The following is a 26,820-nucleotide window of genomic DNA, read 5'->3' as shown; positions in this document are numbered from 1 at the left end:
AAAGAAAGGGAAAGGAAGGAAGGAAGGAGAGAAGGAAAGAAGGTAGGCCTTTTCTTTAAATGTAATTTTATTTTATTTTTTTTGTTTATATGGCACTAAGGAGTCAAACCCAAGGTTTCATGCACGCGAGGCAAGCACTCTACCACAAAGCCACATTCCCAGCCCCAAGACTGTTTCTTTTTTGTGTATTGGCCAAGCATGGTGGTCTAAGCCTGTCAGCTCAGCTACTCAGGAGATAGAGGAAGATCCCAATCCAAAGTGGGCCCAGGAAAACTCTGAAAGTAAAAGGGCTCTCTAGCCCCATGGCTTAAGTAGTAAAAGCCCTAGCCTAGTAAACGTGAGATCTTGAGTTTAATCCCCAACATAGTACACGCAGACACACACATACACACACATATTTCCTCTTTCTTTGATGAAAACATTTGAGTGAAATGCTTATATTTCATATTGAAGAGGTGTCATTTATTAACTCTGGTCCCAGGGAGCAAAGATAAATAAGTCTATCTCACTTGGGAGCAAGGGTGGCACCCTATGTGGGAGGGGAGGTCTCCCACCTCTGTTAGATCAAACCTGGAGGCAGTGCAGAACTCTAATCTCTGTGACATTCAGCCCCTCTTGGCCACTTCAGTCCCAGAGGTGTGGGAAGGTCAGACTGTTCCCCACCAAAGACCCCACTAACTGCCCCATTAGACCTAAGCAGAGCCCTCTTTCCTGCTGGATGCTTGTATTTTTTACTCTCCAGGACTCGGGATAACCTACAGACAATCAGAAGCTGTGATAAGTTAAAATAAAATTTTTTTCTGAACGGGGCTTGAGAGAGAGAAGTCATCCATCATGCAGGCCGTGTCTGAGGCTCAAAGCACCAGAGAGCAAATAGGAAGAACGTGATTCACAAAAACCTTCCCAGACAGAGGATTCAATATCTGTAAATCAGTGCTTACCGATTCAGCGCACTCCTCAGCCTGTATTGAATGAAAGCTCTCCATTGGGAACCAATGGCGACATCAGGCTTTGTTATGTACCCAGCAGACAGCATTTACTTATTTATTTGATGCGTAATTAGGGGGGCTTTTATGTACACTTAGATGCACAATTAGGAACACTACAGGGTCCCTCCTGAGCCATTAGAAAAAGGAACCAGAGAAATTGGCCTGCCCCCATCCCCAATCAACCAGCGTTGCTTCCTGAGACTCCTTAGAGTATTTCAAAGATGGGGTGGGGGAAGGGGCCACTGAATCTGGGAATTGGCGCCTCAGTGCCACCTCCCCCTTATGCGGGAAGATTTTTGAACTCAATGAGATGATGAGACAGGAAGGGAAAATCATATTTACAGGAAACATAACATTAACCATGGGCTACTTCCCAACAGCATGACCCTGGTAAATTATTCAGTGTGACAAGAATGCTGTTGGTTCATTGCTGACTCCCCAGCTTGGCTTCTCCTTGGATGTGCCTGACTCATTTGCTGGCCACTCAGCCCTCTGATTTGGCCCAGGCCGAGTGCTCACTCATTCCCAGCCTCTGTATTTCCCCATGGCAACCACGCCCTCAGCACTCCAGTCTGTTTAGCATTCTTAGCATTTTGCAGCCTTCCCTCATTCACAGTGTGGGATCAAAGGGTCTCCTCCTCTGGTGCCTTTAGATCCCAAGGCAGGGCTAAGTGGACCTGTCAGAGTTCAGTGCTTGAGGTGACAGAGCCTGGCCGTGGGTCATCCAGGGGGAGGAGGAAGACCTCAAAGCTGAGCAACAGACCAGCTGGATGGATATGGGGGGAGGGCATAGGGAATTACCATAACTTGCCATTTAAAAATAAGAAAGGAGGGCTGGGAAGGTGGCTCAGTGGTAGAGTACTTGTCTTGCATGCATGAGGCCCTGGGTTCAATTCCTCAGTACCACATGAGCAGAAAAATCTAGAAGTGGCAGTGTGGCTCAAGTGGTAGAGCACTCGCCTTGAGCTAAAGAGCTACGGGACAGCACCCAGGCCCAGAGTTCAGGCCCCACAACCGACCAAAAAAAAAAGTCTCATGACTTTCCTGCCCAGCCTGACTTTGAACTGTGATCCTCAGATCTCAGCCTCCTGAGTAGCTAGGATTACTGGCATGAGCCAGTAGCACCTGGCATAACAGACACTTTTTAAAGCACCTTCTATTTTCCTAGATTTCCCAATTCATGCACACACTTCGAGCTGCCAGTTATAGGTGGGACTGGGCTGCTCTACTCTCTAGAAACCCCTTCACTTTTTCATGTCACATGATGCCTGCTCTCAGCACTGCAGACCCTACATGAATGAGATGAAATCCCTGCCCTCTCAGAGTTTACAGTCTAGTGAGAAAGACAGTTAAATTATAACAGTCAATACAGTCAGAGCATTCAATTGTTATAAAGACCATAAGCTGGGCACCAGTAGCTTATGCCTGTAACCTTAGCTACTCAAGAAGCTGAGATCTGAGGATTGTGGTTCAAAGCCAACCTGAGCACAAAAGTCCTTGAGACTCTTATCTCCAATGAATTTCCAAAAAGCCATAAGTGGAGCTGTGGTTCAAGTGGTAGAGTGCTATCCCTGAGCAAAAGTGATCATGGACAGCACCCAGGTCCTGAGTTCAAGCCTCAGGACTGGCACAATAAATTAAATAAATGAATGAATAAATAAATAATCTGAGTAAATTCCCTGAACTTTGAGAAGTTTGTTCCACAGACAAATGACAAGGAACTCTCTAGCATTCTCTATTGTCATGTTTTGTTAAAAATCTATTTGAGTCTGTCATAATCAAATTCCAAGAGCAGTTAAACCTGGTTTGCTTTTAATTATTTATTGGCTGGTTGGTACTGAGTTTCAAACTCAAAGCCTTGCATTTGCTAAGCAGGTATCCTACCACCTGAGCCACACACCCAGCCCTCAGTTATACCTTGTTAAATATAAATTTAAAACTTTAAAAAAAAAAAGGTGCCTTATAAACCAGTACCACTCAGTGGTCCAAAGTAAATCATAAAGGAGAATTGTGTTGTTATTGATTCATTTCCAGATAACTGAATTTGCTTCTCTGTGTATCTGTGAAATGGAGACCGAAAGATGCAGGCTAGATCTTGATGTCTAATTTTCTCCTTCTTGAGTAGATTTCCCTTTCGGAGAGTTTCCCAACCCCTCCCCCACCCCACCCCCAAGATAAAAGCATTGTTGCCCTTGGCATAGCAAATATCGTTACAGTCTCATTTATACTGAACGTGAGAGGCGGGATGGTCTTGAAGAGCAAACAATGTCTCTTTGTTCCGAGGCTTTTCTTTCCTGGTTATTGGATCTGGGAACCCAGGGTCCCTTGGTTCCCACAGGTTCCGGTGGGAGCCTTTCTGAGCCCAGTCCTGAGTAAGCGATGCTTTCTGAGGCACCAGCTTCTGTTTTTATTTTCTTGTTCAAGCTCCTGCTCTGGCAGATTGTCACCTTTGAGAAGGCTGATCTGTCTCTGAGCAGGAAAACACAAACAGCATTGCCTCATAGTGAGTTAGTTATCTGCGGAAAAATCTTAAGAGAGAAGCTAAGGTGGGTGAGACTTCCCTTGCAAAAGGGGAATTAAGGAGAAACAGATTTGAAACTCTCTCTCCCAGGATGACATTCTTGGAGGAGGTCCGTCCCTTTGTCTTTGAAAATGCCTCCACACGGTTGTGAGGATCCATCTCCAAGCCTGACATCCTGGCCCTGCCTGGAGCACTTAGGTGTCCAGGTGAGTTGGTCAAGATAGTTGTAGCTCCAATTTTGCAAGACAGAGTCATTTCCCCAAGTGTGGATTTCTTCCCAGTTGGAGCAGCTGATAAAGCTGTCAAGAATCTAGATTGGGGGAGGTAATCTTGAAACTTAAAACACAAAGAGGAATGTCATTTTTCACACCAGAAAGGGATAATAAAGAATGAAGGGGAAAAAATGAGCCTTTTTTTTTCTTTTTGCTGAAGACATTGTTAGCAGGGAGAGGATACCAGTTTCTAAGTGGCTAATCTCCTTGAGCTAAAGCCACTGTACTAACCCACACTAGATCTGATTTGATGATCAAAAGCGGTTTTTCTCCCCCATCCCATGTCTGTTGTGGCATGTGGTTTCCCAGGGCCTTACCCCATTCCCACACAATGCCAGGGATCCTAGCCCTCTAACCATCTCTGCCATTGGTTAGCATAGGCACCGGCATTAAAAACAAACAAAAAAAAGTCGTATAAATAGCCCTATTGGTTGCATGGATAGTACAGGTCAGTCACACATTGGGTATTTATACCATGCAAATAAATACCCTGCCAGACTGACACAGCAGCTCCCTGGAGACTAGCTGACTTCTAAATAGCTCTGCAGACCCAGATTCCCACTGCTCTAGAAGTCCTGTTGACCTTGGATGCAATTTGAAGGAGCGAGTCAAAACCAAATGCTATTGTTGGATCCCAAACCACCAGAGAAGAACATCTAATACCCTCACTCAGCCCAAAAGGAACTATGAACCAGTAGTGACTTATGAACAGATTTGGGTTTTCTGGTATCAAAACCAAAGACTTTGCTGAGGATCATAAGGATATTGACCTGAGTGTAAAACTCTTGGGACTCAAGGGTAAATCTTTGTTGTCTCACATTGTTCCTTTTCATGTATTCTTCCCTTGCCCCTCGATAAAACCACAGGTAGTCCCATGGCTCCTCCTCACTCCCACAGCAAAGGGCTTCACACAGTCACTCCAAATAGCAAAGGAAGCTTTTATGAAGGAATTAAGATGCCCTTTAAGACAGTGCAAGTTCCTGAAGCGGTCCTGACCAATTAGCTATAACAAAGTACCTGAGATGATCAACTTATAAGGAGGAAAGATCAATTTTGATTGCAGTGCTGGCGGTTCCTGGAGTCCATGATCCATTGCTTTGGGGCCTGTGATGGTACAGAGTACAGGGTGGATCCAAACCACCAGCAAGGGACAGAGAAGAAGAGAAAGGGAGAAGTATGTCAGTCTCCTTCAAAGGTGCATTCCCAATAACCTAAAGACCTCTCCTAAACCCAACCTCTTAAAGGTTCTGCCATCTCCCAGTAGCACTACCCTGGGGATATGGGCCTTGGGGGGAAATTCCAGATAGAAACCATCCAACCCATATCCCTTCTCCTAAGCAGACTCCATCTCACCTGACTTCCAGGCTTGCTCTCCCCAGTGATTCTAATGACCGACCCCTCATTTGAGGGGAACAGAATGCTCAAGACACACCCCTCGCTCCCTGTAACAGTGCTCTCAGTTTCCACTTTCATGAACATATTACACCCCAAATGTGCATCAGGATTTTCCAAGTTATCTAAACATAAGGTATTTTAAATTGTGATTTTTTCAAAAAAATTCATATAACAAAGTTGGCCATCTTAAGCCATTTTTCCGTGCACAGTTGAGTGGTCATGTGTGTATTCAGTGTTTTGGAACACATTTACAGGACTGTCTTCATCTTGTAAAACTGAAACTTTGTACTCGTCTTCCCCTCCTCTTTCTTCTTCCTGTTCTACTTGGACTCTTCTAGAGTCCTTATATAAGTGCAATAGAAGTATTTATAATTTTGCAACCATCTGATGTTGTTTGCTTGTGCCTAGACTGGAGCTTGAACTCAGTGCCTGGGTGCTGTCCCTTAGCCTTTTCCTCAGGGCTGGTTCTCTACTACTTGAGCCACACCGATCCACTTCTGGGTTTTTGCCCATGAATTGGAGATAAGAGTCTGCCCAAGCTGACTTCCAACTATGATCCTCAAATCTCAGCCTCTTGAGTAACTAGGGTTACAGGAGTAAGCCACTGGCATGTGGCAAACATGGGGCTTTAATACTCAAGCCAGGATTTTTTTTTTAAGTGAACAAAGGGCAGTGGGTAATAATTCGATGACAGTATCAGACAAACTTGAATGCCAACAAAGGCACAGGTCACTGTGTCTTACCAGTTTGTTAATCTTCCTACCATGCTCCCTTTGCTATGGGACAGTCAACACTCTTTAGTGGCATTGCTCATCTTGTATCAGCCAGCACATCCACTGGACAATTCTTGGCTCTAAGGTTTTAAAGGTGATATTATCCATAAGTCATGGCAAGTGTTTGTGGGTCAGTGACAAGAGGACCCTGCCAGTGAAACCCTTTCCCTAACCTTTGCCAAAAGTGTTTTCTGGTGACTGTTTGGGGTTTTGCATATCTCTCTACCAATCCTTATACACTGGCATCTAATTAGCACCCCCCTCCAAGTGTGCTTAGCCCCTTGTAATGGTTGTTGCTGTTCTAGCCTTTGCTTTTTTTATTTGTTGTGTTTTTGTGCCAGTCCTGAGGCTTGAACTTGAGTTCGTTTTTGTTTTTTTTTTTTGCTTAAGGTAATGTTCTATCACTTGAGCCACAGCTCTATTTCAGGCTTTTTTGTAGTTTATTGGAGATAAGAGTCTCATAGACTTTCCTGCCTGGGCTGGCTTCAAACCATGATCCTTACATCTCCGCTCACAGGTGTGTGAGCCACCAGTGCCTTCTTTGTTCCCAACATTTTAATAGAAAGACAAAAAGCCAGAATGTTTCTGGGTTCTAGACTCTTTAGGTTGAACTGGGAACCAAATCCCAGTCCTACCGTTGGTAAACGTGACATGTCACAGCCAAGTGAATTTCCTATGTGTACGTGTGTGCATTTGTAAGTACATAATGAGTTTATATTTGAGCTTTGAAAACTCATTAAAAAAAATTAAGCCTAGTCAGTGGCCAGGTTTCTCACTAGCAAAGTGAAAGATGGCTTGGTTACACAGCAGTAGAAGAGAATGTTCTTCCTCCACAAGGGTGGACCAGCTTCTTACATAGGAAAATAGGCGCCGTGGAGAATTAGGAGCTTCTCCTTTATAGTGAGTAACTGGCTTCTTTAAGTACTTTACTGAATTCTAGTCAAAGTCCATCATGGACCCAGGTTGATGAAGTCTATGGTTTGGTAGTCGGGACAGCAAACAGGCCACAAAGAACTTCGGATCACCTCCCTTTCTTCCAGAAAGTCCTAGGCACATACTTATCTAGTCTAGATTTTTCCTTTCCTGGTTTTGTTTTGTGGTACTAGTGATTAGACCCAGGGCCTTGTTCTTACCCTTTGAGTTACACCCTTAGTCCTTTGGTTTTTATGTATTTTGTTTTTGAGATAGCAGTTTGATAACTTTATCCAGGCTGATCTTGGATTCAAGATCCTCTTGCCTCTACTTCCCAAGTATCTGGAATTATAGGTTATGCACCACTATGCGTGGTTTCTGGGAATTTTATATGAATGAAATCATGCAATATGTAGCCTTTCATGTCTGCGTCATTCACTTAGAATAAGGTTTTCAAGTGCCATCCACACTGTGGCATGAATCCATGGTCTCTTCCTTTTTCGTGTCAGGGTAATATGCCATTGTTCGTTGATGTTTACTTCAACATTTTCTACAACAGTGTACGCTCACACAAACTCACACAGGGCTTTTGCACCTGCTGGAATCCATCCCATAGTTGCAGTTGCCTGCTTGGTTTCTTTCTGGTATTTATTCAGATGTCACCTTAAGGTGTTCCCTGACTACCCTGCTAATAATGGCCACCTTGTCTGCCTTCTTGCCTCTTTTACATTTATCCTGAGACACTGTTATCCTCTAACTCACTGTGCCTTATGATTTTGTTGTTGTTGTTTATTTCTTATTTGTTTGCCTCGTCCTTCAGAAGGATGTACAAGGTGGTTTTATTTAGTACTGCATCCTTGGAGTCTAGTACAGTGCCTGACTTGTGGTAGATGCTCAGCAAATGAAAGCATGCAAGCCGAGAGTCTAATGCCACATCTTCACCCACCACGAAGGTTAAACAGGTCTGCAAGTAGGTGGGGAATGGCCTCAAAGATTGGAATGCGCATAACTCATAGGGAAGAGCAAGACATTTGTAAGGGAGAAGGAGGAGGAAGGAGGCTCTATACCTTTTTACAGCTTTGATTTGTTGATGAAAAGCATAAAATATTGCTCCCATCTGGGCTCTGCTTTGATTTTACTTATTGTCTGTTAGCGCAAAAGGCAGCTGTAGTCTAACGGTAATAAGATGTCAAAAGCACATAGCTGGTATCCTGCAGATTGCTGGACACTTCTGGTTCACCTGGATTCCTCCTGTTTTTTCCAAGCAGGAACTGTTAGGCTAGGAAACCCTGACTGTCAAATCCTGGAACTCGTGGTCTTGAGATGTTAGCACCTTGTTTCTGCTGAATTGTGCAATGCTTAGGGAACTCTAGAAGATTCCCCCCCCCCCGCCCGTTTTTTTCTTCTTTCATTCGTTTGTTCTTTTCTTTTTTTTTTCTTTTTCTTTTTCTTTTTTTTTGGGGGGTCCAGTCATGGGGCCTGAACTCTGGGCCTGGGCGCTGTCCCTCAGCTCTTCAGCTCAAGGCTAGTGCTCTACCACTTGAGCCACAATGCCACTTCCAGCTTTTTTTCTTTTTGCTTATTTATGTGGTGCTGGGGAATCAAACCCAAGGCCTCAGGCATGCAAGGCAAGCGCTCTACCACTGAGCCACCTTCCCAGCCCATCGTTTGTTCTTTTCTTTTTCAAGGATTTATTTCTTTCTTTGTCAGTCATGGGACTTGAACTCAGGGCCTGGGTGCTGACCCTGAGCTCTTCTTGCTCAAGGCTAGTGCTCTAACCACTTTGAGCCACAGCACCACTTCCAGTTTTTGAGTGGTTAGTTGGAGATGAATCTCATGATAATTTTTCTGCTCAGGTTGGCTTCAAACCATGATCCTCAGATCTCGGCCACCTGAGTAGTTTAGGATTACAGGTATGAGCCCGGCTTGATCGTTGCTTTCACAGAGGGATATATATGATGGATGATCTGGGAAAGCTAGCCTCAGAGAGGCGCGGGGAGCTCCAGAGGCCAGGGTTGGCCCTTGTGAGAAGGAGGCTGTTCTAGGCAGCCTGCTGAGAAGTCCCCAGTTGTCCTGTGGTCCTGTCACCTCCCCTGTCCCCCAAATGATAGATTCTCAAAAATCCAAAATAGGCTGATCTACCACACCAGGATTCCCCTAGGACAAAAGGGTAGAAAGCAGCACTTTAAATAGGACCGGCCTTTCTGGAAAGACTGGAATGCTGGACTTTGTGTCACCACTAGCCATGTCCCCTTCTTACTGGGATGTCTGTGCTCCAGCCAGAGAATGCCTGGAGGGAGAGCATCAGAGTCCACAGGTCTGCAGGCAGCAAGCCTCCTTCCGCCAGCTGGACTGTCAGACCCACCCAGTAGAAAGCCCAGGCCACGCCTCTCCTTCCTGCCTGTAACCCCCCAGGGTAGTGCAGCCTGCAGGATGGAAAGCAAGCTGCAGACCTGGCTCTCCGCCTCCATCACTCCCTGGCTCAGGGTCCAGTGGAGAAGCCAGAGCTCACCCCTGAAATCTGAGCCGCATGCAGGTGCTTCCTTCCAGGCCCACCGTGGGTCTACAGGGCCTTCCCGGACTCCACAAAAGTGGAGGGAGGGGGGCCAAGGAATTCTGGAAGAACCAGGAGTTCTGAGTGTAGACACACTGCTATTAAAGTGATCCCCCAACAGCCCTTGTTGCTTGTTCCTGGTCTTTGTATTTTGTTTTTCACAGATAAAACTAAAGGTAGAATACTGTCATCTTATCTTGTTGAAGTGTGATAGCTTTTGGGTTATTTTAGTTTTGTTTCTTTTTGCTTGATTATTGCTTTGTTTTGTTCCACTGGGAATTGAAACCAGGGCCTTGAGCTCAAGTGTCACTTGAGCCACATACTCCAATTTTCATTTTACTCTGTGTGTGTGTGTGTGTGTGTGTGTGTGTGTGTGTGTGTGTGTGTGTGTGTGTGTGTGTGTGTGTGTGTGTGTGTGTGTGTGTGTGTGTGTGTGTGTGTGTGTGTGTGTGTGTGTGTGTGTGTGTGTGTGTGTGTGTGTGTGTGTGTGTGTGTGTGTGCGCGCCAGTGCCAGTACTAAGCCTTGACCTCGGGGCCTCAAACTCCTACCACTCTATTTTGCTCAAGGCTGTTGCTCTACCATTTGAGCTATAGCTTCAGTTCTAGCTTTTTACTAATTAATTGAAGGTAAGAGTCACTGATTTGCCTGCCCTGGCTGGCTTCAAATCTTGATCCTCAGATCTCAGCCTCCTGAGTAGCCAGGATTTACAGGTATGAGCCACTGGCACGCAGCTTTGTTTTTATTTTACTTTTGAGGTAGAGTCTTACTAACTTTGCCTGGGCTGACCTCAAACAGCGGCCTTCCTACCTCCATCTCCTGAGTGGATGGCAGTATAAGCATTTCATACTTTAGTTACCAGAGATAAGTTGTATTTCGCTTAGGCCAGTTACCAATCCATTCTCTGCCATCCATCTGTGTCTTCACTGGGGTCGGATGAACCTCCACGAAGGGATCAGGACATTTCTACCCCCTAAAAATAGAAAAATACTACTTTTTTTTTCTTCTGAAAATCTGTCCTCCGAAGCAGTCCAACTGTGCAACAACAACAACAAAAAAAACCACTTTGCAGGTTCATTGTATGCACATATGAAAAGGTCATAATGCATCCCATTTTTAAAAAGCACTCAAGAAATAAAAAGGGGCCAAATAAGAAAGAGCAATGGAGGGGGGTGAATATGACCAAACTGTATTTTATGCATATATAGAAATGTCACAATGCAACCCATCACTTTGAACAATTAATATGTAGCCATAAAATAATTTTTAAAACCACTTTATGGCAGTCCAAAACCAGATGTTCTTGCTAAGGCGTGAGAAATGACCCATCATAATTCTCTCCCCAGCTGTACCAAGTGCTTTGCAGAGTCATTAATACTAGCCCACTTTAAAACATTGCATGGAAGGCACAGTACACTGGGTGCAGTTTTCCTCAAGGAAAACTGAGCACCTGCTGAGCCAGGTGCTGGTGGCTCACACCTATACTCCTAAGTACTCAGGAGGCTGAGGTCTGAGGATCGAGGTTTGAAGACAGCCCAGGCAAGAAAGTCCAAGAGACTCTTCAATTAACCACCCACAAAATGAAAGTGAAGATGTGGCTCAAGTGGAATAATGCCCAGGCCCCAAGTTCAAGACTTAGGACTGGCACAAAAAAAAAAGAGGGAGTAGATATTACAGCAGCCCTCCTCAGCACCCCTTTAAAATATTTACATATGCCAAAGCTTTTCTGCTCAAGTCATTCTGCAAGAGAAGCCAAGGTGCACTGGAGAAAATAACAGAGAGACAAGCCTCTGGGGAAAGGATAGAAAGAAGCCAAGTGCCACAGGGAAAAATAAAATGGCCTGTTTCTCTATCGGCTCATTGTAAAGACTCGTTAACCTCTTTCTTTTCACTTCCTAATGATCTTAAGCCAAAGAAAGCTAAAAGGTTTTTGATGGGGTATAAAAAAAAAAAAGAGGCCATCCATTAAAGGGTCGAGGCTGGTGCTCTGGGTATCTGTCATTGGATTAACTACATCAATTTGGAGCTTCTGTTGTCTGACAGAAAGAGGAAGGCAGCTGGGGGTGGGGGAGCATCTTGAATTGCATTAGGTCTGGCTGCAGAGAAAACTTAAGCATTGTTTGGTTTGCTGGCTCTGTGGTGGTCTCTGCAGAAAACAGACTCTGGGAGGCTTGTTGCAGGGTGGGTGACACAGAGTATACATCCTCAGCTCATCTCTTGGGATGATGGTTTTTGTATTTTGGAGGGCAGTGTGGGCCTATTCTGCTCTGATTAACACTGAGTTAGGCTACAGTAGGATTCAAACTTCTCAGTTATCAAGTGGTCAAAGCAGATTCTGGCCAGAATGCAGCCTGTGGATGAATTCACTGGGTAAATAAGAAAGTACAGCAAACTAAACATGTAAGCACTTGGGTAGACTTGTACTTGCAAGGTTTAAAAAAGAAAAAACAGTGGAGCAAAAAATGGCTCTTATTGGCTTAGGATTTGTTGTTGTTATTTGTTTTTGTTTTAACAGTAGCTCAAACTGTCCTGGTTTAGCCACCCAAGTGCCAGGATTATAGGCCTGTATCAAAGAAAATTGCACAGACCTGTACCTTGGGCTAATAGTTGCTCAAAGTAAGACCTGTATTTATTTATCTTTACATTAAGAATAACGTAAGGGAACAATGCAAGGGAACAGACTTAAGGATACCTAACATTTATTAAGTTCTATGTACCAGGCACCATTTGAAGCATTTGGTGTGCATTCATTCACTCATTAGTGCAGCAGCCCTCTGTGCAAAGTGTTGTTATAGTAGTTATTTCAAAGATGAAAAGGTAGATACAAGGGCTGCTAAAGATAAGCGTTGGGCATGATGGTACATGCATTTTAATCCAAGCTATTACAGAAGGATGTAGGAAGATCATGATTTGAGGCTGGACACAGGCAAAAAAAAAAAAAAAAAAAAAAGGAGACCCTACCTAAATAATAATGGAGAGAGAAACAAAGAGAACTAGGATTCTAGCTCAAGTAGTAGAGCACTTGCCTAGCAATAATGAAACCCCAAGTTCAAATCCCGTTATTACTAAAGTATCATTTAAATTTTCAAGTCATAAAGCCACTGTGGAAGTGGCAGGTAGTATAACTATTCCGTACTATCTCTCAAAAATAGAAAATGTTTAAAGCCAGTGATTTTTATTTTTAAATTCAATAGAGAAGCAGGATGCTGGTGGCTCACACCTGTAATCCTAGCTATTCGGGAGGCTGAGATCTGATGATTGTGATTCAGAGCCAGCCCAGGCAGGAAAGCCCATGAGATTCTTCAATGAACCACCAAAAAGCTAGAAGTAGAGCTGAGGCTCAAGGGTTGGGCATGAGGGTACATGAGTGCTAACCTAGCTTTGAGAACAAAAAAAAGCTCAGGGACAGCGCCCAGGCCCTGAGTTCAAGCACTAGCACTAGCATGCGTGCACGCACGCGCACACACACACACACACACACACAAAAGCAATGTGGTGATCTCTGGATCTACAGGGCTGACTTGACCTATGCTGGGAATGTGGGGTTACCCACATACTCTATTTTAGGGAGCTGGGATGGAGAGAGACTTAACAGGATCATTGTCAAGCCAGGGTTTTGCTCCTAAAAACAACGAGCCATTTGGTATGCAAATCAGTAGTGACAGCCAGGAGTGTGAATTATTTGGGGCAAAAGCTTGAGACCTAGCTTGTCCAAGTGGCACAACACAAGTGTTTCTTTAAAGTCTGGAGTGGAACAGTGACAAGGTACAGCTCTACCATGAAGCTGTTTCTATAGTATGAACTATTTTATGTGTTCTGGTCATCCCTGCTGGATTATAAATTCCTTACAAGTACAGTTGTTCCTCAGTATCTGTGGGAAAATGGTTCTAGAACCCTCTTCAGATACCAAACTCTGAGGCTGCTCAAGACCCTTATGTACCTGTGGTTTGTATTCACTTACCTTGTGCATGTCGTGTGTGGGCCTGGGTGCATGCCAATACTGAGCTCTGTCTCTGAGGTTTTTTTACTCTACCACTTGAGCCACAACTCCACTTCCAGCTGTTTGTTGGTTAATTGGAGATAAGAGTCTTACAGTGTTTTCTGCCTAAGCTACCTTCGAACTTTGATCCTCAGGTGTCAGCCTCTTGAGTAGCTAGGATTAGGGGCACCCAGCCTTGTCCATGCTTTTAATCCTATTTCTAGATGGTTTCTGATAGCTGAGACTATGTGAATGTTGTGTAAGTGGTTGTTACACTGTATTATCTGGGGAAATGATGACAAGTAAAAGGTCTCTAAGTGCGCACTAAAGGCACACTTTTCTCTCAAATATTTTCAGTCTTTGGTTGCTTCAATCAGGAGATGTTGACAGTGGGAGTGTCATGCTCCCCCTTCCCCCACTTTTGGCATATGACAGCACACAGGAGTCACCCGCTATTTGGATGGTTAGACAGATAATGAAGATAAGGGTGTTGCTACACCTTAATGCCTGAAGAACTGGCTTCAGCCCTCTGCTTCATCCTGCTTTTGTACACCTGCTTCGGTTATCCGTAAAACTAGTTGAGCCACTATAGCAAAGCCCCATCCAGAAGTTGGCCACTGGTAGGTCATGCCTGTCATACTAACTATTCAAGAGGATCAGAGTTTGAAGCAAGCCCAGGCAGAAAACTCTGAAAGACTCCTATCTCCAGTTAACCAGCAAAGACTTGGAAGCGGAAGTGTGCTCAAGTAGTAGAGTGTCAGGCTTGAGTGAAAAAGCCAAGCAAGAGTGCATGTCTCAATGCTGGCAGCAGACAGCCCATGACAAAAATCCCCTGCCAGCCCAGCCCAGCCCAGCCATGGTGTCTTCAGTGGCACTTCCTATTTCAAACTCCAGCTGGTTCATGGTCAGCCACTTCCTCCTTTTGTCCTACAGATGGGTAGAAACTTGTTTTTATTTGCTGAATGTACAAATAAACCTGGCGATTCCTGAGCAGGCAGTCTGCTTGAGGAAAGGGGAAAGAACAGAAGTGAAATACAGAAGTGGATCTTTTTTTTTTCTTTTTTCTTCTTTTAGTCTGTGTGTTCTGAGCTTGGAGATTATTCCTGTCTGCAAGTCTTAATTCTTCTCATGAGAGAATTCCTTCCTGGTGTTTGGAAAGGGCCCAGCCTTGCTCAGACCACCAAAGCCTGGTCACTTGCAGAAGTAAGCCTTTCCTTAGCCAGAGCTCCAACTATTCTTGTTTCAGTTGTTGTCAGAGCATCGTGGTATATAAAAAAAAGCCCAGTCACAAAGCGTGGGTACCAACATCAGTTCCTTACTTCACCTCTGCCCCTTCCCTAATGTCTGTCCGCTGGAGCTGCTTTAACTTTGAAGGGAGGAGATGGGCTGCTAGGATTCCACATAATGGCCCCTCTGGATGAAGCAGGAAGTTACTCATTGGAAGGTCATTAACAGACATGGTGACTCAGCCTTGGGGACAGGAGGCACCGAAGGCTCCCTGAAGTCTTGGTCTAGAGTCAGAGCCACTACTAATCCAAGCTTCCTTTCAAGCCTTGATTTCCACAGCATCCTGAGTGCTTCCTCCTCACCCCACCCCGCCCCCACAAATGCACATGTAATTTCAGAACTCAATAAACAGGGGCTGCAGAGGAAATCCAGGGAGCAGGATCAAGGCCCTTCTACTCCAGCTCTCAGCCACTCACCAATTATAGAGATCCAGCCAAGGGACCCGCTGATAGGAACCAGCCATTAAGCACCTGTAGTATCCTCCATTAACACCTCCCATTTGCTGTCCCTAGGTAAAAGTTTCCTATCTTCTGTTTTATCCTTGAGGACACTGAACTTCATCTTGGGAACCTGGAGGGCCACAATGAGAGTCCCAGCAAGTCTGGGTCAGAAGCTAAGAACTTCAATCTAGGGTCCCAATGATGGTGACAGACAGAACCATGTCAGTGACACCGTTTCCAAAGAGTTTCTCAAAAATTTTGTTGGTTTTGTTTCATTGCTGGTACTAGGGCTTGAGCTCAAGGCTTGGGTATTGTCCCTTAGCTTTTCATTCAAGTCTGACACACTACCTACCCCTTGAGCCACAGCTCCACTTCTGGCTTTTTGGAGGTTCACTGGAGATAAGAGGCTCATGAACTTTCAAAGCCAAGTTGGCTTTGAAAGCCTCCTAAGTAGTTAGGATTACAGGCGTGAGCCACCAGTGCCCAGCTTGGAGTTTTCATTTTCTGTGAAGCCACAAATCACTCAGGCTATTATTTTCAACCTGACTATCAGTTTTTTAGTCCTTGGCTGAAAGCTACTGAATATTGAAACAAGTATGTGGAGGAAGCTAAATCTCCAACATTAACGTTGACAGTCTGTGAAGAAAGTAGTCATTGTGGATAACTTACAAGATTTGGGGTTCTGGCTTCCTCCTTCCAGTCACATTGTTGCTCGTTTGTGAAAAATCGCTCTACTTGTAAAGCTAACCACCCATTAGTGAGCAAGAGTTGTTCCTACTAATTGACGGAGGCGTGGGAAAAGCAGCATAGTTAGAGGCTGGAGTAATTAATGGTCCAGGTGCCCTTTACTCCGGTGTCTGGCTCCTTCACTATCATGTGTGGCCCTGAGCAGTTTTTCCCTCATGACTCTTGGCTTCATTTTCTTCCTTGAGAAAATTTCCCCTTCACTCTCCTTGGAGGAAGTTAAATGATCAAAAAAATGATGTATCCAGAGCTTTATAAAAAGATGCCTAGATGAAGTGCATTAGAAAGGCCGTGATTTGGATAGGTATTAATTACTATAGCCTTTGCTTATTGATAAAACTGCATAGTTGAGCTTTTAATTAGCTACTTGGGCATAATTGGCCACAGGAGTTACACAAAGTCCTAAGGGAACACACTCAATGTGGTGTGTTGCTCTGTAGAGTCACAAGTACCAATGACAATGTGTGGTGGCAGGTGTCCCTGTAGCCAAACCCAGGAATCTTCTGTGGAGTGACGCGAATGGTGAGGGTCTGTCCCAAAGCCAGCCCACTCAAAGCCCATCCTACCCGATTTACATTAGAGGTGAGCTGCGCATATAATCCCAGCTACTCGGGAGGCTGAGATCTGAGAATCAAGGTTCAAAACTAGCCGGTGCAGGGAAGTCCATGAGACTCTTATTTCCTGTTAGCCACCAAAAAGCCAGAAGTGGAGCCATGTCTCAAAGGGTGGAGCACTAACCTTGAATGAAAAATGAAGGGACATACCCAGACCCCTGAGTTCAAGTCCCAATACTGCCACACAAAAAAAAGTGGGGGGGGGGGTCTTAGGATTGCTTCTTATTATTTTTGGTCGGTCTGTCGCATAGTGGAATGCTGAGCAGCTGGTGGGAGAAGGCTCTCAGCTATGGGGCTGATAGAACAGAAATGTGCCGGACCCCCATAAAGGGCACCGTATCTTTAGAGCAAGTGACACCTGGCCCTCTCAGACAGCAGCAATTGCTTGTGCCCTCCCTGTCTTACTGCATTCACACTCCTGCTCCTCCACGCCAGCTCCACGCTCTCCCCTAAGTGAGGACAAGTGTTCCCACACGTCCTCCTCAGCCCTCCAGACCCTCCTCTGTCCCCATACAGCGATCCAATCCTGAAAAGCTACTTACTCATTCGCCTGTTTCATTTGCACACAACAATGAATGAATTAATGAATGCTTAAAGCAGACATCCAAGGGATTGGTGGTTCTGCACCCTGTTAGAAAAATTTCTGCAGACAGTACATCATGTTAGGGACATGCCGGGGAAGCAGGGGCCAGAGGCAGACACCCTCCCCAGAAAAGCCTCAGTGGCTGCAGCCCAGCAAGACCAGATGGGCCCTTTGGCAGACACGCGAATTTCCACACAGAGCTCAACATCAGGGACCACTTAGAGTGAAGGCTTGGGTTTGTGTTTTATTTTGCAAGGGGCTGGGGAAGGAGGCGTTGCCAGGGAACCAGCCCTCTGAGCATTTGGTTCTGGGGCTCTTTATCAGGCGGGGAGTGGGCTTCAAAGGAAATGCACACATGGGTGTTTTGGGGTTTTTTTCTCTCATGCACACCTCTGGCACACAGGTGCCAGGTGTGGCAGGAGAGGCCAATCTCCCTGCATGTCTAAGGAAGAGTGGGCTTGTAACACACACACACACACACACACACACACACACACACACACACACACACACACACACACACACACACACACACACACACACACACACACACACACACATATCCATATCCATGCTGCCTGGCCAGTGCAAAATTCAAACGCAACATATTTAGACTTTCAAGATGGCAGCAGCAGCATATGCTTTTTGAGTGAAGGGGCTGTAGGTCCCTCACTAGTTCGGACTGTCATATCCAACTGCACTTTGCTTAGTCAAAGTCTGTTCAAGAGAGAGTATCAGCCAGGCACTCCTTTATTCAGATCTAAAGAGGAGCTAGCATGGGGTAGGAAGAATAAATCTGCATACTCACATAGAGATTTCCAGCACGTATTTTATCTAATTTTTAAGCTCAAATGAAGACTGAACTAAACCTGAGTGTAGGCAGATCATGCCTGTAATCCTAAGCTACTCAGGAGGCTGAAATCTGAGGGTTGCGGTTCAAAGACAGCCTGAGTAGGAAAGTCCATGAAATTCTTCTTTCTAGTTAATCACTAAAAAGGCAGAAGTGGAAACATGGCTCAAAGGATAGAGTGTAAACCTTGATCAATAAAGCTAAGGGACAATGCCCTGGCCCTGAGTTCAAGCCCTAGTACTGGCACAAAGAAGAAAAAAAACTTGGAGATAGGAAATGCAAGGACACTTTCTTTGGTTGTTCTGGAGTCATTACTTGCCAGGAAGAAGTAAGAGCAATCAGGGATGATAGTATTGTCTGAATCTGTTGAGTGTTAATGCCAATGTGAGCTAAGGTTCTGCTGCTGCTGAGATCCTCTTTAGTAGGGCTATGACTGCCCTTACACAGATGGGAACACTGAGGCTAATGGGACCACTGCTGCATTTCTCCCAAGAGCCACCAACTTGGAAGCCAGCAACCCCCAATCCAAGCAGTCAGGCATCAAAGCCCCAGCGCCTGGCCAGGCTGGTCCACACCTGACCTGTAGGACATGAGGCTGACATCATAGAGCCCCTTGGTGCTGGTGTTTATGTGTCTGGAGCCAGATACCTGGCACTTGGGATCAGAGAGGAAGTTGGAGTGCTTCCATGGAAGGATGGATAGTTACTTGAACATCCATCTAAGGGGAGCCAGGGACACAGGGCTATGTATTAGACAAGTGAATCCTCTACAAGGGAACATGGACACAAAGCTGTCTGGGCTTTGAGTTATTTGTTTTCAGCAGCTCTCCTCCTGCTTGGAATTGACCTTTGGTGGCTCACCTGTAATCCAGCTACTCAAGAGGCTGAGATCTGATGATGGAGGTTCGTTCAAAGCCAGCCCCGGGCAGGAAGGTCCACGAGACTATCTCCAATTAACCACCAAAAATGCTGAAAGAGGAGCTGTGGCTCAAGTGGTAGAATGCTAGTTAGCCTTGAGCATGAAAGCTTAAGGACTGTGCCCGGGGCCTGAGTTCACTGTCCTTCCACAAAACAAAACAAAAACAAACATTAGAGAAGTTTCTATTTTGGAATGACCTGCACTCAAAATCATGAACAAATGAAGTTGCTCCTCAAGAAGAGACGATAGATGCCCCTAATTCCCTAGTGCTTATGCTGGGAAAATAATTTTAAATTGCAGCAGGGAACCTTTGGAGAGAAAAGAAGGTAGCCACTCTAGAAACCAGGTTTTTATTCCATCCCAGTTTTACATAGATGGCAAATCCGTTGGTCGGGTATTGACTGCCAGTACTCTGGGCCTGGACAGATGAGATTAATAGAAGCTGGGCCCTGTGGTTACACCTGCGATCCCAGTTACTTAACAGGAACTGGTCAGGAGGAACGGGGCTGAAAGGCAACCCTCGGCACCAAGTTATCCAGACCTCATCTCACCCACTAAGCCAGGTGGTGTGGTTCCCTGTCATCCCAGCTACTCCACAGATGGAAACTGGGAGGATCGTTAGTCTGAGGCTGGTCTTGGGCAACAAATGTGAGACTCTATTTAACAGATTAACGGGAGTGAAATGGGACTGGGGGCATGGCTTTAGTTTAGCCCCCAATATAAGAGGGAGGGAGAGAGAGAGAGACAGGGAGGGAGGGAGGGAGGGAAAAGTTGATGAGACCCAGGAAGGTGGTCTGTATGGTGGAGGAATCATGGGCAGACAGGCCTGAAGAGGGTCAGACTCCCACATCAGGGCTCCGGAAAGAGACCCTAAAGACGCCCCTGATCTCAGGGGTTCGCGAAAGGGGTCTCGGGGGCAGGGGGGGGGGTCAGCCACTGGCAGGGAAGGCCCACTCACATGCTAAGCCCCCAGCGGGGGATGGATGCAGCCTCCGTCCCAGTGGATACCGATGCGCGCGCAGCCTCGGCCCAGGCCTCCCGGACAGACGGACGGACGTCCCCGGCGGGCCAGGCAGCTTTCACTTTCACCCAGCATGGGTCCCGGGGCGCCCGGGACACCTCCAACTTGCAGCCGCCCTCCCAGCCGCGCTGCGCCCTCCCAGCGCCCCGGGCGTGGGGTCTGTGCGCCGGGGTCCCACCAGGCCCTGGCCGCAGAACGCTGGCTTCTCTTTGTGCTGCACAAAGCCGAGGGCGAGCGCGGCGGACGCGCGGATCGCGGGGTGGCCGGGGACCCCCCCACCTCCCTCCTCGACCCTTCCCGCCCCCAAAAGCCTCCGCCCTGCGCCTGCGATCGCGTCCCGGGCCAGAGCACATTAGCGGCAGGAAGTGGAGTCCCCGATGGGAGGCTGGGAATTTGACCGCCTGCCCATTTCAGCACTTGAGGGGAGGAAGCGCCGGGGCGCAGCCCGCCCTCCGCCCGGCGAGGGTGGGCGCAACGCTCCCGCCCCCCTCCTCCTCCCTCCTCCCCTCCCCCCTCCTTGGAGGGAAAAGTCTGCGGAGCTGGGAACTGTCTTACACCACTCAACAAAGGCGCACCGGGAGGACAACTCGAAAAAAGAACTTGTTTTTGTTTCCCCTTAAGAGATCTGCAGGGAAATCCACACCCACGCTGCCTGGGATTTTGAACCCCGGAGTTGCTCTGTGTGCGCGCGCGTGTGCGCGCGTGTGTGGATGCCCCAGCGGAGCAGGAGGCACCAACCACTGCAGGGCTCAGCTGTGATAAGGAAGCTGCCAGCTGTGGGAGGTGAAGCCGTGAAGAAGGAGCCGCTGGTGAATTTAAACTCCCGTTGTTCTCTGTCCAGATATTCCAGTGGAGGCAGCTGGAAAACCTGTATTTCAGGGAAAAGAAGTTTTCAGTGGAAGTCCATGACCCACGCAGGTAAGCTTGAAAGAAAGTCCTTGTTCTCGAGAGCACGGTAGAGCATGCCATTGATATGATGGTGATGATGGTTGTGCCTTTGGGATCCTTGTTCAGTTTGAGAGGAGGGTGGAGGGGGAGAGGGAGGGATTGGGGAACCTTGGAGGACAGAGTTCAAGTCAGAAGGTAAAGCTTTATGTTGATAAATGCAGTGTGTGTGTGTGTGTGTGTGTGTGTGTGTGTGTGTGTGTGTGTGTGTGTGTGAGTGATTAGCGATTCCAAACTCTGGCTTCATCCTACTTGCTCTCTGCATATGTGTGTCTTGCACGCCAGGGGACTTAGCAAGAATGTCGGTGGCACTTTGGAACAAATACCAAGTTCGCCTGGGCAGTGCCTCAGTCCCTCTGGGAAGCTGTCCCAAAGAGCAGGCCAAAAAAGCTTGCTCATCGGAGCTGCTCAGAGTAGGAGAGGATTTCAAGCAGGAGAGTTGACACTAAAAGGAATTTGTCACTAAAGCCATTGTTTTCTTCTGGCAATTGTACTCTTAGGATGTGAGCGTGGTGACTGCGTGTACAGACGCACCATTGTTTTTCCCTCCAGAGAACACAGGGTGAAAAATCCGTGTTTCAAGTCCGGTGCCAGACAATAAGTTTGGAATGCAGAGTCGGGCGTGGAAGGGGTCGGTCAGGGCAACATTTGCCCTCTGCTTTTCCTCTTTGTCTGCTGGCAGGCCCCAAACAGCCACAGAATTACTTAGAACCAGGCTGACACCTGAGAAGGAAGGCAGAAGAAGCACATTGGCAGAGTAGCCTGGGGAGACAGTCCAAAGTTCTGCCGCTCCAGAAAATCCAAGATGAACCTTTAGGGACGGGTGATACCCAGTTGCAGACTGAGAGGAAGAGCTGACATGAATGCCACTGCACTCTTGGCTCTGATTCCATGAGACAAGCTGCCGTGCCTCCCAGGGAGCGCTGGGGACTGGAAGACACGTCGTACCCATGACAGGGCTGGGGGGGGGGGGTGCGGCTGCCTGGGTTCCTGCAGCTGGTGATAACTCCTGGGGATGGTGTACAGTTTACCTCGCCCTGTAATCTGCCCAGAACAGCCACTCTAGGCGACAGCTTATCCCTGCCCCCACAGTACCTGTGGGACTAGCAACTGGAGAACATTCTACAGGATACCTGTGCCTGAAGTGAGGTGGAAGCAGGAGCCTTGAACAAAAGGATAGCTAGTGGTTCTCAGGGTCTTGCCAGTCCATCTGCACAGCCCCACAGGGACAGGGGTTCTCCAAAAAGAACTCAGCCAACAAGAAACGCAGGGCTGTTTTTCCAGGTGAACTCTATCATAGCAGATTCTTCACCACCATGTGAGAGTCAAGGAAAATCTAAGAGTGAAATGAATGGGTCAGATGCCAGAGAAAATTGAATAAATAAATATTATTTTCCATGCTTGTCCTCTGCTGGGAATTCTGCTCTCTCAGAAAGCACCTTGGACAAATCATTTTAAGCCTCTATGTGTGTGTCTGTATGTCTGTGTGCACCATGCACTCACTCTGTGTATTATCATCCCTATCAGCAATGCAGTATAAATTTCCTTCCTTTCCCCAAGATCCAGAGATAGAGAAAAAGCATCTAACCTCAAGCCTTACCACTAACTGGGCTTTCGCTTATTAAAACAAAAGGAATCTATCCCATATGTTCGGGGAAGCTTCTGTTTGGACACTGGGCTTGTGGTGGTAGGGTACAAGGGAAACAGCAAGGCAGGTCCTCTTCCTTGAAGAACTTTTAGCAGAGTTGGGGTGATAGGTAGAAGAAGGAGCTGACACTTTCGGGGGGAATTGAGGGGCCCTCTGTAGACACCAGTCTAAACATACACATTCCTTCAGTGGGTCCTATTGTTATTCCCGCTCTACGTGTGGGAAACTGAGGCACAGAAGGTATAGTAACCCACTGTAGGTTGTAAACAGCCAGTACACAGTACAGACAGGGTTTGAACCCAGAGGTCTGCTCCACTGTAACTCAAGGCACAGTGCCAGATAGCATAAACCCTAAGTGCTAGGGGATACAGATGCCAAAGCAAGACCAGCTGGTCCAGAGGGGCTTCCTGAGAAGAAAATCTGAGCTGAACCTCAAAGGGTAACTAGGATTAAAGCCAGGATGTGGGCTCGAAGGCAGCTCAGGACACCAGGCAGGAATGTCCTTCCTCATCTGAAGTCATAAAGCAGACAGGAGGAGAGGACCCACAGGTGGCATGCTGAGCTTGGAGTATGGCCAGCTCCTCTGAGGAAAGTAGTCCTCAGTCCGCCATGTTTGTTTTTCCCAGAGGTGAGCAGGAAAGCAGATGAGGCCCACACTAGCTTCAGCTGGAAGAAAAAGACTCTGGATGTCCAAAGAGAGGGAACTGCCTCAAGCCAGCTAGTTCCATGGAAGAGCCACCCACTAGTTCTTTCCACCTACTAATTCCCCTCTCGTGGGCCGGTGGAGTTTTTAATGTGGCATTGGTCTCCCTGTTGCTTGCTGCCTTGCTTATTGGGAACAGGGAGGTTCATCTAATTGCCTTTACCTTGATGTTGACCTTGCCTCCTCCAAGCCAGGGAGAGAGCTGTTCATAGCTGGGAAATGCCAGGTCGAATCAGGTAATGAAATCATTGGTGGGAGCCCGTAATGACAGCAACATCACTCGGGGTCAAAGGTGCTTGTGAGGGCCCACGGGGCACCAGATGTGCAGTAGACTTGGTCCATCTACGCAGCCTGACTCTCCTAACCCACCTCAGTTTCTACCAGTCTCTGATAGAGCTGAAATAGGGCAAACCCTACTTCATTTCCAAGAGTTGGCAACAATAGGCAAGTCAGTGAGGTGGGAAGGGCCTGAAAATGGAGATTGAGTGGAGGAGATAACTCACTAATGGAGGAGGAGAGACGTCTGGCAGAATCTGATTTAGATGGGTCTGTGGAGCCACTTAACTAACCTTTTCTCACTTGTATTACCTAAAAGCCAGCAGCACCCAGTGCTGACCACTATCCTTACCTCCCCCCCCCTTTATAATTCCTCTTTCTAAATCTCCTTCAGTTTTTCTGGAAAAAATATATATATTTATTCCCAACTCTGGCAGTTACCCTAGAAACCAATCTTTACCTCAGGTCACAATGTTCAAAACTACAGAGACCTGGTGGGGAAGGGAGAGGCCTCCTTCCCCCCCCCCTCCTCTCTACTCATTCCCACCGTACACACTTTCCCTTAACTTTTGTTTGAACTCAAGAGAGGAAAGCCCTGCTTAGTATCAGGTTTCTAATCACCAGATTTGAATTTCTTCTTAGAAGCAGGTATGAAGAAGCCGGAAGTGTTTTAAGTTTTAGACTAGGAGGAAAAAATGGGCTATGAGTGGGGAGGGGGAATGCTGTTATTCACAAATCTTCATGCTTCATTACCTATCTTCCTCCTGAAACCATACATCTCTTTTTCTTCCTCCTCTTCTCGCGTGGGTACAAGGGCTTGAATGCAAGATTTGAGTGTTGTCCCTTAGCTTTTTCTGCTTAAGCTTGGAGCTCTGCTACTTGAGCATGCTCCCACTTCGTTTTTTTGCTGGTCAATTGGAGCTAAGAATCGCTTGCATTTGTCTAACTGGGATAGCTTTGTGCTGAGATCCTCAGATCTCAGCCTCCTGAGTAGCTAGGATAACAGGCGTGAGCCACCGGCTCCCAGCATGAACCTTTCCCCAGTTCTACCCAACCTGCATCATCTGTCTCTCTCATACCTCACATGAACACACACACACACACACACACACACACACACACACACACACACACACACACACACACACACACACACACACACACACACACACACACACACACACACCAGGACACATTCTCAGGTTTCATTTGTTCTCTGATTTTTATCTCCCAATCATATAAAATATACTTCACTGAGAATATGACCACATAGCTCTTTTTCTCCAAAACTCCATTAACATGTGAATTATGTTGAGATCAGAGCTTTGTCTTCATTTTAAAACTCTTGATTACACCTCTCTACTCCACACATGTATTCTCTTTAGGCATATAAACGTCTACACCGTGGCCAGGGCAATTGATCAGCTTCTTCTTCTCTGCCTTCCTCCTTCCTTCCTCTCTCTGTGTCTTGACTCTCCAAGCCTCCTTGCCCTCTTGAATCTACTTGGACTGTTGAGGTAGACTGATATAAGTCTAGTTATCTTCAGATGCTGTGACCCGTGGCCCCCAGGGAAGAATTCTACTCCTCCTCACTAGAGGCAACGTTTACCTGATTCGTGGAGAGCTTTTTACCTTTCAGAGGTTTGCCTTCGCCTGAGGGAGGAGCTGAAGATCCGGAAGTCCTCCAGCCTACAAAGATCTGTCTTATCCCAGAGCAGGAAGAAACTTTCAGAGCCCTAAGAAGTCAGTCACACACATGTGCCTGTGTGCATGAATCTGTTTGTGAGTGTGTGTGAGCGCACACGTGTCTGTGAGCTCCTCTGTCCCCTTCATACCAGGGCTTTTAGGACCGCATGGTTCTCCTATAAAAGCTATTCGACGAGCAACTTTGCCCACCCTGATCAATATAAAAACTAATGACTCTCACTTTCATAGGGCTTCGGTGACCAGGAGGACCTTCGGACACAGTGGCATTGCAGTACACACGTGGTATGCGTGCCCGGCGTTGATCAAGTCCATTTGGGCGATGGCAATTAGCCAGCACCAGTTCTATCTGGATAGAAAGCAGAGTAAGGTAAGTGCGCAGATTTGGGAGCTGGCCTGGGGGCAGGAGTTTAGGGGTGGGAATTGGATGGGTGGGGAGGGAGGTGCCCTGTCTTTGGCCTGAGTCTTGCACAAGTAGGCACTTGCCTCTTGGGGCTTCAAGTGGGAGGGGAAAAGGCCGATTCCTCTTTAAGAGAGGGCAAGTCCATTGCTACCTGGTCCTGGGGCTCTGGCTCTGCTACCATTGTGGCTACTCAAGCAGCCTGCTCCAAGCAGGCAGAGCCCAGGGGAAGAATTCCCAGCCTGCTTTGGGAATTCAGAAGATACTCTGAGGAGCAGACCTTCCAAATGGAGCCCTACGGTTGTTTAAACACTGGGATATTGTTTTGTTTTTGAACAAAAAGAATTTTTTTTAAAAAAAGAGTTAACTATTCTTAACTCATAGACACCACTTAACTGTTTAGGTTAATTGCTATGAAAACCCTCCAGGCTTTTCCAACTGCCAACTTCATTTCTAAAAATGCAAAACTGGAAAAGCAAAAGCGCGCGCACACGCGCGCACACACACACACACACATACACACACGTAGCAGCCCTGTTTCCCTCTGGTAGAGCCAGAGCCTCAGGCATTGGGAAAGAGCCATCTGTCCAGGAAGATTCACCCACCACCCCCAGCCCAGACACAGGGCTGTGTTTGTGGGTGGGTGGGAGAATGACGTGTCCCTGGTTCACATAGGGCTTATGTCAACACTCTGCCCCCTCTTACTCCACCTGGCCTCCCCTCCTCCACTTCCAGCCCCCTGTAGGCCACTCCCACTCAGGTGACTCTGCACTAGTCCCAGCATCCTGCTGCTGGGAACACCAGCCTTGGCCTCCTGCTGAGTGGGTCCCCCCACACACACACACCCATGGGGGTTTCCTTTCCCCTTGGGCTCTTTCTCAGGAGCTGGCTGAGAACCCTGTCCTGACTGCACCAAGGCCACTAGATCAGTGCCCTCTTGGGCTCTTTCTGTTCTGCCTTGTTTTCCTTTATTATGGGCTTTTCTTTTTCTTGGAAGGAGTTGGGGTCAAGTCAGGGCAGGGGATCAGAAGAAAAGAGCAAGAGAAATTGTTGGGAGGGATGATCGCCACCCCCCCTCCCTGCCCGAGTTCCAGTGACAATCACTAGCTCCTTTGTCAAATACTGTTTCCTGTTCTAAGTCTTCTTCCTGATTGTTTTTTTTTTCTTTTTGGTCACTTTCTGGGGTGACTGTGCCCCAGGGGGAATATTTTAGTGGTAGGAATTATGGGACTATCTGTAACTCTCCTGGTGGTTGGTGTAAAGCTCAATTAGATGGAAAGAAACAGGGCCGAAG

General features: G+C 47.0%; 1 protein-coding gene and 1 long non-coding RNA gene across 9 annotated transcripts in view; one reads left to right on the top strand and one right to left on the bottom strand.

Annotated features, from left to right (window-relative positions):
• Positions 1–26,820, top strand: part of Frmd4a (FERM domain containing 4A) — a 526,608-nt gene that overhangs the window by 452,594 nt on the left and 47,194 nt on the right. For all 8 annotated transcript variants that reach the window (XM_069990391.1, XM_069990392.1, XM_069990393.1 and 5 more), the window contains 2 exons: positions 20,692–20,768; positions 25,358–25,496. In XM_069990391.1, coding sequence (XP_069846492.1) covers positions 20,692–20,768; positions 25,358–25,496 — 216 coding nt within the window. The remainder of the gene's footprint in view (positions 1–20,691; positions 20,769–25,357; positions 25,497–26,820) is intronic.
• LOC138805589 (uncharacterized) lies at positions 2,796–20,055 on the bottom strand. Its single transcript, XR_011365595.1, has 3 exons — positions 19,788–20,055; positions 10,274–10,387; positions 2,796–4,886 (listed from the first exon to the last, which is right to left on the bottom strand). It is a non-coding gene; the product is annotated as an uncharacterized lncRNA (long non-coding RNA).

Source organism: Dipodomys merriami, unplaced genomic scaffold (genome assembly GCF_024711535.1).
Source record: "Dipodomys merriami isolate MVZ:Mamm:240054 unplaced genomic scaffold, mDipMer1.0.p SCAF_4, whole genome shotgun sequence".
Lineage (NCBI taxonomy): Eukaryota > Metazoa > Chordata > Mammalia > Rodentia > Heteromyidae > Dipodomys > Dipodomys merriami.
Note: the sequence above shows the minus strand (reverse complement) of the source record. Positions and strands in the feature narration are given on the sequence as shown.